Raw genomic sequence first — 10615 nt, 5'->3', positions numbered from 1 at the left:
CCACTTTCCTGACGAGAGCAAAATGACCAGAAACGGCAAAGACCCACAGCGTGTCAGAGACTGGACCCCCCCCTCCCCTCCACCCCCTTTTCTTGTCCCTTTCCCGGGGTTGACGCCACCTCATCTCACATGTCCACTGTGGGCCTCCCCGCAGAGCCGGAGGCGGCCCGGCGGCGGCCCGGCGGGCCCCCCGTGCGTGTGTTGCGTGTTAGTTAAGAGGACGTGACGTTTCTGTGGAGTTCTGCACTGTAACGTTTTGATTTTGTTTTGGTTTTTTTCTTCTTTCTGGTCGTGCCCCCCCTCCTTCCAACAGCCCCCCCTCTCCCCTCTTAGGGAAAAAAAAGAAGTAAAACAGCGGGACCATGGTCATGTTTTTTTTTTTTTTTTTTTTGCAGTGCTGCCACCCCCACCCACCACCCCCCCCCGTCGCCCTTTTTGTACCAGAGAACATGTTCTACTTTCTATGTTTGTGTCATCCCCGGAAGTGTTGACCAGGATGTTGTGCAGTCAGAAAAAGGCACCTCTTGACAGTCGTTGAAGGATGACGATGATGATGATGATGATGATGATGATGGATGCATTAACTGAAGTCTTTTTTTTTTTGTATCCAAACTTTTTTTTTTCTTTCGATGATTTGCTTGTTTGTTTTCTTACCAAAACATTAGGGCGAGCTCCCTCTAGTGGACTTGCATTGCCGTGGTAGTATTTATTTTGAAGTAAATTAAAAAGGATACATTTCAGGGTTTGGGCGTCTCACCACTTGTTCGTTATTTCACCTCTTGTTTTTTTTTAATTTTCACTATGGATGAAAACCTTCATACCTGCTTCATCCATCCATCCATTAGCCCAACCTCCTATCCTGCTCGCGGAGTCGCGCGGGGTCGCTGGAGCCTGTCCCAGCAGGCACTGGGCGGCAGGCCGACACACGCACACGCACACATACCGGTGTTGTAGGACTCGAGTCCGACTCGAGTCCTGATTTTCCTGACTCGACTTGGACTTGAGCACTGATGATTTGGACTTGGACTCGAGCATTGACTGCATTTGGACTCGGAAGTTGGAGATGAGGACTCGGACTTGTTAACTGGTAAAGACTGTTTTTCTTAGTTCTTTGTAATAGGTCCTTATAATGTGGCATAAGAAGTTGATAGCTATGTTAATTTTGGATTATAATCATTTGTATGTCAGCTTTTTTTCCGGTGCCCGAGTGGAGCACTGGAGCCCATCTTGGAACTCGACTCAGACTCAACCCTGATGACTCGGACTCGGGTAATGAGGACTCGACTCGGTCTCTTCTTTGGGGACTCGGAACAGTGGGGAGTCGAGACTCGACTCGGACTCGAGGTTTAGTGACTCGACTACAACACTGACGCGCGCGCGCGCACACGTACACATTCATACCTAGGGGCAATGTAGTACGGCCCGTTCACCTGACCTACAAGTCTTTGGACTGTGGGAGGAAACCGGTGCCCCCGGAGGAAACCCACGCAGACACGGGCAGAACATGCAAACTCCACCAAAGGACGACCCAGCACGACCCCCAAGGTTGGACTACCCCGGGGCTCGGACCCAGACCCTTGTTGATAAGAGGCGACCACGCTAACCACTGCGCCACCCACACCTAGTTCGGTATGGGTGGGGAAAGTTTATCTGAAGGGTATCGTGTGTGTGTAACAGAAGCCCTCTTGACTGTTGCCCTTTTTTAATTACGGACCTGCATTACCTCGGTCCTTTTTTGCCTCCTTTTTCCCCCCAATTACCCCACTCTTCTGAGCCGTCCCGGTCTCTGCCCCATCGCCTCTGCTGATCCGGGGAGGGCTGCAGACTACCACGTGCCTCCTCTGATACATGTGGAGTCACCAGCCGCTTCTTTTCACCTGACAGTGGAGAGTTTCGCCAGGGGGACGTAGCGCGTGAGAGGATCACGCTGTTCCCCCTAACCCAACCGACCAGAGGAGGCGCTAGTGCAGCCACCGGGACACATACCCACATCCGGCTTCCCACCTGCAGACACGGCCAATTGTGTTTGTAGGGACGCCCGACCACGACGGAGGTAAGACGGGGATTCGAACCGGCGATCCCCGTGTTCGTAGGCAACGGACTAGACCGCTACGCTACCTGGACGCCCCCTCGTTCCCTTTTAATCCCAAATCCAATGCAGGGTTGGGTGCTATCCCAGCTATTGTCACTCCCAGTAATGGCTAACCGAATTTCCCAATGTATCTCAACTCGGATGATTTGCACAGTGAGAAGAAACTCGTATTAAATATGTTAAAATGGAGTACGAAAACTGTTAATTGACTTAAAAGATGTTGTGGAATTAGTGGCTATGCCATTCTTTCTCATCCTCTGGCACCATACCACCTGCCATCAGAGGGATCGGGGTCCAATTTCCGTGACCATTTCCTCCAATTTTCTTTAAGTAAAATGTCTCAGGAATTCTGTGGGGTTGGTTAACCTCATCTGAACAGGAGTATGGATATGGGTGGATAATGCTGCGGAGCTTGTCAGAAGTAAAAGCACTTGGCATCAATCTATTTCTGCAGACGGAGCCAGTTCAAAAGGTACCGTCTCTTCAAACCGATCATGCAGAACAGGCGGAGGAAAGCCAGTGATGCTGTGAAAGACGGATAGGTGCTTCTGCAGAACACATTCAGATTCAGACTCACACAGTCCAAAGACACGTAGATCAGGTGAATCGGTCGTACTAAATCGTCTCTAGGTGTGAAGGTGCGGGCCCTGTGATGGGCTGGCGGCCTGTCCAGGGTGTCTCCGCGCCTGCCGCTCAGGGGCTGCTGGGATAGGCTCCAGCATCACCGCGACCCTGACGGCAGGATAAGAGGTTTGGATAACGGATGGATGGATGAAGTATGAAAACACTCAGCTGGACTTGCTGCTGCAGTTCGGGTGTGGAAACCTCAGCAATTTCATTCTTTGGAGACGCCGCTATGAGGTAACGGTTCGTGTGATGTCGTACGAAAAGTTATGCACAGTTTTTCGAGGATTATCCTAAGAATGTCCCACGACACGAGCGATTCAGAGCGCCTGCGCAATCCTCCGCAGAGCAGAACAGCGTCCCTCCACTACAGGTAAGGCCTATAGCCTAATTATTTACAGTAAAGCGTCCTGACATTAGTCGTGGGCAACGTTGCTGTCTTTTTGGTATCCAGGGTGTTTTATGCTGTAGAAATGTGGCAGAAACAACCATATTGTAGCGAATTCGGGGGGCAGCCCGAGATACCGTCGCCACGGCCGGGACGCGAACCCGTATCCCCTGCACCGCAAGCGACAGCGTTAACCATTCGACTAAAGGGTCCGACCCGTTAATCAAGGACCAACGTGTCTACTTATCCATGCACGTTACAATATCAACATGTCCGCTGAAATGTTGCAGGCTGCAAATGGAAAGCTGAATTGGCTGTATTAGCTACATGCATGAACTGGTGGTTTAGGGTTAGGGTTAGGGTTAGGGTTAGGGTTAGGGTTGCATTTTCCACGGAGAATAAAAGAAACGCCCGCCATTTTTTCCCACGACAGCCAGCGCCTAGGTCACGTGATCACAGCCTGGCCCACGATTACCTGGGTTACGATTTTTAGTGCATTATTATTCCTACGTTGTACTACGACCAGGGAATGAGGACATAGTTGAGGACAGTCAGTCAGAAGCTGTCTTTCCTTTGGTGGCCTCCAGGCTTGTTACGCTAGCAATGTTAACTGGTCCGAGGAACGTACATCAAGCACACCACACAACTCGTCTATATGCATGTCACAGCATAAAGGACCAAGGCTCAGCTAATTTCTTTTTTTTCCCTTTTTTCTCCCAATTTAGTGGCCAATCCATCCCTAGTTTTAATTCAAACTCCGCCCTCGTACTGCATGCGTTCGCCAACTGCGTCTCTCCCGCCGACAGTCTCGAAGGAGACGCCTCGCCACTTTCATGACAAGGCGACTCCAGGACGAACCCCTGCTTTTTACGACACACCCAGAGACGCATTCATGTGACGAACACAAGCCGACTCCGCCCCCCCTCCCGAAGACCGCGTTGCCAATTGTTGCTGCTTCATCGAGTTCGGCCATAGTCGGATCTGACCAGACCGGGGCGCGAACCCCCGGTCCCCAGTGGGCAACTGCGTCGACACAAAGCCGATGCTTAGACCGCTACACCACCGCGGACTCAAGACTCAGCTTTTTACACCTCTCTACAAGATAAGCAATGTCGAACTGTGACAAATAACTGGGCAAACCGTGACGCAATGAAGCATGTAATGTTTGGGCCAATTGCAGACGGAAAGGTCTATGAACAGCATCGCACCACTGCATCTTTTTCTTAGAACGTTCTTTTTGGTCTGGTGTCCGGGTGGCAATCCCCGTGTTGCCCCTGGCTTGGTCGGGCGTCCCTACAGACACAATTGGCCATGTCTGCGGGTGGGAAGCCGGGTGTGTCCTGGTCGCTGCACTAGCGCCTCCTCTGGTCGTTTGGGCGCCTGTTGGGGGGGGGGGGATGGGGTGATCAACCCACGCGCTACAGCCCCCTGGTAAAAACTCCTCACTGTCAGGTGAAAAGACGAGCCCTCCGACTCCACATGTACCAGAGGAGGCATGTGGTGCAGCCCTCCCCGGTTCGGCAGAGGGGGTGCAGCAGCGACCGGGACGGCTCGGAAGCGTGGGGTAATTGGCCAAATACAATTGGGGAGAAAAAAATGGGGGGGGGGTACCCTTGTCATACAAAACACGATGTCTCCAGTTCGTTATCACCGGTTGCCCTGTGTTAAACCAGCTCTTCTAAAGGCGAGTTCTCGCTCATCCCATGGCTCCTACAGTATTCATGTTAGGAGTGGGCCAAGATTTAATACCCACCACCCTTTGCATCGTGTGTCTTCAACTGTCAGACCAGGTAATTTGGTTAGTCTGCTGTAGTGATACCAGTCCAACTAAGCCCCTTATTCCAATTGTTTTTGCTCTTTTAATAAATGCCCAGTCCATTTCTGATTAGTCTTTTACTCTCAAAGATTTAAACCTGGGGAGTGCTGCCCTCTAGTGGAGCTCTGCCTATACCCAGCTATAATTTTCTGAACGCATCCCCGGTTAACTTGTCGTGGTGGGGGTATAGTAGCTGCTTTTAAGAACCATTACGCTTGTATTCGTTCCTCTTATTTTGGTTCTTTTAATAAATTTGAAATGTTAACTTTTCAAATTGTTTTCGACAACCCAAATCATTTATTAACCCGCCCATTCATCTACAGGGTTTCTTAATGAATTCTCTGAGGTATTGTCCTCTCTTGTTCTTAAATTTGATAGGGCCATTATAGTTGGTGATTTTAACATTCATATTGATAATCCTTTAACTCATTTGTCATAGATTTTTTTTTAAATTTCTAAATCTTTGAACCTTGTGCAGCATGTCACTGGCCCCACTGTTGTGGTTACACCGCCCCGAGCTGCCTCCCCGGCACGTTCAAGCCACTCCCCCAGCTCGGACGTGCCGGAAACATCCGAGCGCTCGGCTCGCGCTCTGAGGAGACGAGAGCCTCACTTCACCAGGTGTTTGCCATCATCCATCAGGCACACCTGCGGCAATCAGGCAGCCCCCTACAAGAAGTCTCCCAGAACACCCCTCCGTGCTTCCACGTACTGAACCCTGCGACTCTCCCTCCGCGACTTCCACGGCTCCCCGCGTCTCCCTCGTCCCCAGCGACCTTCACGTTTTTCCCCCGGACCTCTCCTGCGATCTCCCCCCGTGTCTCTCTACCTGGACCCCTCCTTTCGGACTCGACTTCCTGGATCTCGGACCCGGACTTCCTCGGACAACCCCTTTTGGATCACGGACTGGACTTGCTTGCCAGGTGCACGCACATTATTTCAACACCTCCTGGTCATTTACATACCGCACCACACATAGGCTAAAAACACTCACACATAGTTATACACGCAAACCACGGGACACCACACATAGTTTATTCACACATCCCACTAACAGAACGTTTTTGCGCCATACATTCCCCTCCCACAATAAAACCACCTTTTGGATTTTGAACTGTCATCCTGTGTCTGTCTGCCTTGGGTCTCGCCACACGGGTCGGGTTCTGGTGCGTGAGCATAACAGAACGTCGGAGCCATTATGGACCCAGGCAAACCCAACGGGCAGATGGACCCTGTGACACCCCCGACCCCTAAGCCCCAGAGCCCCGTCCCCCTAGAGGCAGTAGTAAGAAGTCACAGCTGCCACCTTGCCTCTCTCCACTCAGAGCTTACTACTGCCTTCACCCGTGTCACCGGAGAGATCAGCGATCTTCAGTCCGGCTCCCAGGCCGCGACGAGCACTTTAGACGCCCTCTCCGCGCAGATCGCTGCACTCACAACAGCGGTCTCCAGGATGAGCGACCACCCTGCTCTGGCCCCGGTCCCTGCCCCCAGCTCGGCCTCCAGATTCCCCGTTCCTGGTCCCGACGTTCCTCCTCCCCCGAGTCAACACCCACTGGACCCCCGGTTCGAGCCTAACCTCCCCTGCCCCAAGGCCTTCGGTGGGGAGTTCGAGCTGTGCAGGGGTTTCCTTGGTCAGTGAGAACTCCTGTTCAAACACCAGCCAGCCAGGTATAGGACAGGAGAGACCAAGGTAGCCCTTGTTATGTCCCTCCTCACCAGCAAAGCCCTCAGCTGGGCCATAGCAGCGGTTGGCCATATCGAGCGGCTCGCCTCGGATTACGTTGCCTTCCGCTTTGAGTTCCGTCTGGTGCTCGACCACCCAGCTGACGGGCAGGACGCTGCCAGCCACCTCCATTCCATCCAGCAGGGAGCCAGGTCAGTGGCAGATTATCCCTTGGAGGTGAGGATACTCACGGCAGACAGTGGGTGGGATGACACTGCGCTCAAGAGCACGTACAGGAGGGGGCTGAGCGAGCCCATCAAAGACCTCATGGTTCGGGACCGCCCTGCCTCCTTCAACGAGCTCGTCACCATCGCCCTCCTGATAGACGAACGGCTGCGGGAGCGGCGCCAGGAACGCGCCCCGTGCACTGGGCCCTCCCATAGACCAACCCCCGTCCGTTCTACCGGTGCCTTCCCTGGGCCAGCGTCCCGTGGGCTCTCTCCACCCTCACACTCCCCCTCGCAACCCTGGGTGGCTTCTGGATCCAGGCCGGAGGAGGAGCCCATGTAGTTGGGTCGGTCACGGCTCCTGCTGGAGGTTAGGGAGCAGAGGATGCGTGACCACCTCTGCCTCTACTACGGGAGGTCGGGCCACTACATCAAGGCCTGCCCGACTCGCCCAAAAGACCCGGCTCACTAGCGAGGGGTGTCTTAGTGAGCCTGACGACCCTTCCTAAGCCCCAGCCCAAGAAGGAGCACAACCAGCTCTTTCCTGTCCCTCTCACCTGGGGTAACGATGCACTCTCTATTGGTGCACTCCTGGTTCGGGGGCGGACGAATGTTTGATGGACATCTCGCTGGCCCGGCAGGCCGGCGTTCCACTCGTCCCCCTAGACACACCCTTCACAGCCCAAGCCTTAGATGGTCGTTCATTCGGTAAGATCACACACAGAACTGCTTCCCTCACCCTCACTCTTTCATGGAAACTATGCATTTTTTTGGTTTTGCACGCCCCCACAGCGCCCGTGGTGGTAGGAAGACCGTGGTTGGAACGGCACGATCCCCACATATCTTGGTCTACTGGGCGGATTTTGGGTTGGAGCGTTGCGTGTCATGTCAACTGCCTTCGCTCCGCCCACTCACCATCCAGCGGCCTCAGACCCGTGCTTCCTCCCATGGATCTCACTGGTGTTCTTCCCATTTATCACGATTTAGCCCCTGTATTTAGTAAGGACAGTGCACTTTCCCTCCCCCCTCACCGTCCCTATGATTGCGCCATAGATCTCCCTCCCGGGGCCGCCCTTCCCACCGGTCGGTTGTATAACCTCTCCGTCCCGGAGAAGGAGGCTATGCGCAATTATATCACAGAGTCCCTGGCCTCAGGAATCATAAGGCCCTCGTCTTCCCCGGTGGCAGCGGGCTTCTTTTTTGTGGCAAAGAAGGAGGGCAGCCTGAGGCCTTGCATAGATTATCGAATGTTAAATGACATCACGGTGAAAAATAAATATCCACTCCCCCTTATGAGTTCCACGTTCGAGCCACTCACTCACGCCCTGCCCCCCGCCGCACCCTAACCCCCCCCCCCCACTGAAAAGTCCCAGGCGCCCCACCCCAGGGCACCCTAACTCTTTTTCTGCAGAACAACCCGCTGCACCGTAAGACCCCCCCCCCCCCGCAGAACAACCCCGGGCGCCCCGGGGCCCCGGGGCGTTCCCTCAACAGGGCACCCTAACCCCTCACCCCACAGAACAGCCGCCCCGGCACACCACTAAACCCCCCCCCGCAGAACAGTTCCCCCGCAGGCCGGGCACCCCCCCCCGCAAAACAGCCCCAGGCCCCTCCTCATCGGGGGGGCACCCTAACCTCCCCCAGCACCCCCCAACAGAACAGGCCTGTGGGCCCAAGAACCACGGCATTGCCTGGAGCAGCGCTCGAGAGGGACGCACCGATCGAGGGCGTTCTGACAGGACGCGGAAGCGGGGCAAGCTAAGCTAACTGCTAGCCCATACAGACCGGAAGTTCCGACAGTCACGCTGCTTGGCTTCATTATCCAGACAGCGGAGTTTTTGGACTGTGTTGCACTGAACACAGTGTTGTTAACTCCGTGTGTGTGTGTGTGTGTGTGTGTGTGTGTGTGTGTGTGTGTGTGTGTGTGTGTGTGTGTGTGTGTGTGTCGGCCCTGTGATGGCCTGGCGGCCTGTCCAGGGTGTCTCCCCGCCTGCCGCCCAATGACTGCTGGGATAGACTCCAGCATCCCGCGACCCCAGTGGGATAAGCAGTTTGGATGCTGGACGGATCACCCCCCCCCACACACACACACACACTCAAGTGTTCGCAACCACAGACAGTTGTCTCCCCCCCTCTCTCCCCCCCTCTCTCCCCCCCCCTCTCTCCCCTCTCTCTCCTTCGACTGTTGCTGTTTGTGTTGTCCAGGAGGTGCTGCCCTGACTTCTGCCATTAGATATCTCCAGATGATTTCAAACCTGTGAGCATCTGCATACAGACCAGTGCCACTGCCACACATGACTTGACTTGTCTTTCACGTGGGGACAGACGAAACATTACAGCTGAAGATAAAATGGAGTTCGACACCTTCAGGTTCGGCACTTTGTACAAAAGGCTATCACCCTTTCCCAGAGCCACCTCCAAGCACCCCCTTAGATGCTCTTTTAGGATTTAACACTAGTCTCACAGGCGCCATCTCCTGGATGCATGATGTAATTAACACTTTTAACCCACAGTCTCTAAACAACCTAAGGACAGTTGGGGAACAAGACCTCGGCCTGTCTTTTGCAGAGGACCGGTGGACTTCAGTTCTCGACCTAGTGCACTCCTCATCTCCTTGTGCTAGACTCGGTCTAATACAATTCAAGATAGTTCACCATCTTCATCTCACTAAGGAGAAACGGGCAAGGATGTACTACCCAAACACTGATCCCACCTGTGACCGGTGGAAGACCACCACTGCAAACTGGCTGCACATGTTTTGGTCACGCTCAAGCCCTCAGACTTTTTGGGAAAAGGTCTTTGAATCCCTTAGTGACGTGTATAATATGACAGTTGTCCCTCAGCCCATTAGTGCCCTGTTTGGACTGAGGCCAGAGGACGCAGTGTGGTCGACTGAAATGTGCCACGTGGTTGCCTTTACTACCCTGTTAGCTCGCCGTCACATCCTCCTCAACTGGAAGAGAGCGGGGCCACCATCCCAGACCAGATGGCTTAAAGAGATGATGTTTCACCTTAAGCTCGAAACAATCTAGTTTACATTGAAGGGGAAAGCAAATACATATGAAAGAGTCTGGAGGCCTTTTCTTACCTACTATGAGAACCTAACCCAAATAACAGACTGGATAGTTCAGAACCTAATCTTTTCTTGGTTGGAGCAGAACTGCAGCAGAACAATGAAGAATTAGTTTAAACAGATAAGAATTAGTGTATTTTTATTTTCTCCCTTGTGTGTTTATGTGAATGAGGTCATTGTATATCTGTCATATATTTATTTGTACTTGATGTTATTTCGAAGGATGTTGGTTGGGGGGGGTAGGAGACGTGTTAGGGAGCAGAGGAGGGATGGGAATTATACTGGATTTATAAAATGCTGATTCTGTGATTTATAAAACGCCAAGTCCAATAAATGTAAGTTTGAAAATGGGGCTATGGCTCCCTCTTGTGGATACTCTTGGAACAGCAGCGGTTAGACAAAATTGAAACTAATGCCTTGCATAGATGGTCCCGAGTGAGTTGAGTGGTTTGTTTTGATATCAAGCAAGCAATCAAAGTGTTATTTATACACCACTTTTAATATCCTATCAGACGGGGAATAATCAGCACGCCGACACACAAATTCATGTAAACAGTTTAATTCATTTCACGAGGTGAAAATGACACGTGACTGCATTTTCAATCATCAGCCATGACAAGTTAAATACAACTGTAATGTTTTAGTATTTGTGTTACTCTCTGCAATGTAGAAAGCGGCGAAAGCTGCGATGACAAATTGCCAATATGCACATTACTACACCAGATATGA

The 10615-nt window shown here is 52.7% G+C and overlaps 1 protein-coding gene across 1 annotated transcript in view; it reads right to left on the bottom strand.

The window, feature by feature from the left end:
- Positions 1-9940: 9940 nt before the first annotated feature.
- The window catches only part of LOC130113072 (uncharacterized), a 62563-nt gene continuing 61888 nt past the window's right edge, over positions 9941-10615 (bottom strand). Inside the window, 1 exon segment of the mRNA XM_056280583.1 lies at positions 9941-9973. Coding sequence (XP_056136558.1) covers positions 9941-9973 — 33 coding nt within the window.

Source organism: Lampris incognitus, chromosome 5, assembly GCF_029633865.1.
Source record: "Lampris incognitus isolate fLamInc1 chromosome 5, fLamInc1.hap2, whole genome shotgun sequence".
NCBI classification, from domain to species: domain Eukaryota; kingdom Metazoa; phylum Chordata; class Actinopteri; order Lampriformes; family Lampridae; genus Lampris; species Lampris incognitus.
The sequence above is the reverse complement of the archived record's forward strand: the minus strand, read 5'-3'. Positions and strand labels throughout refer to the sequence as shown.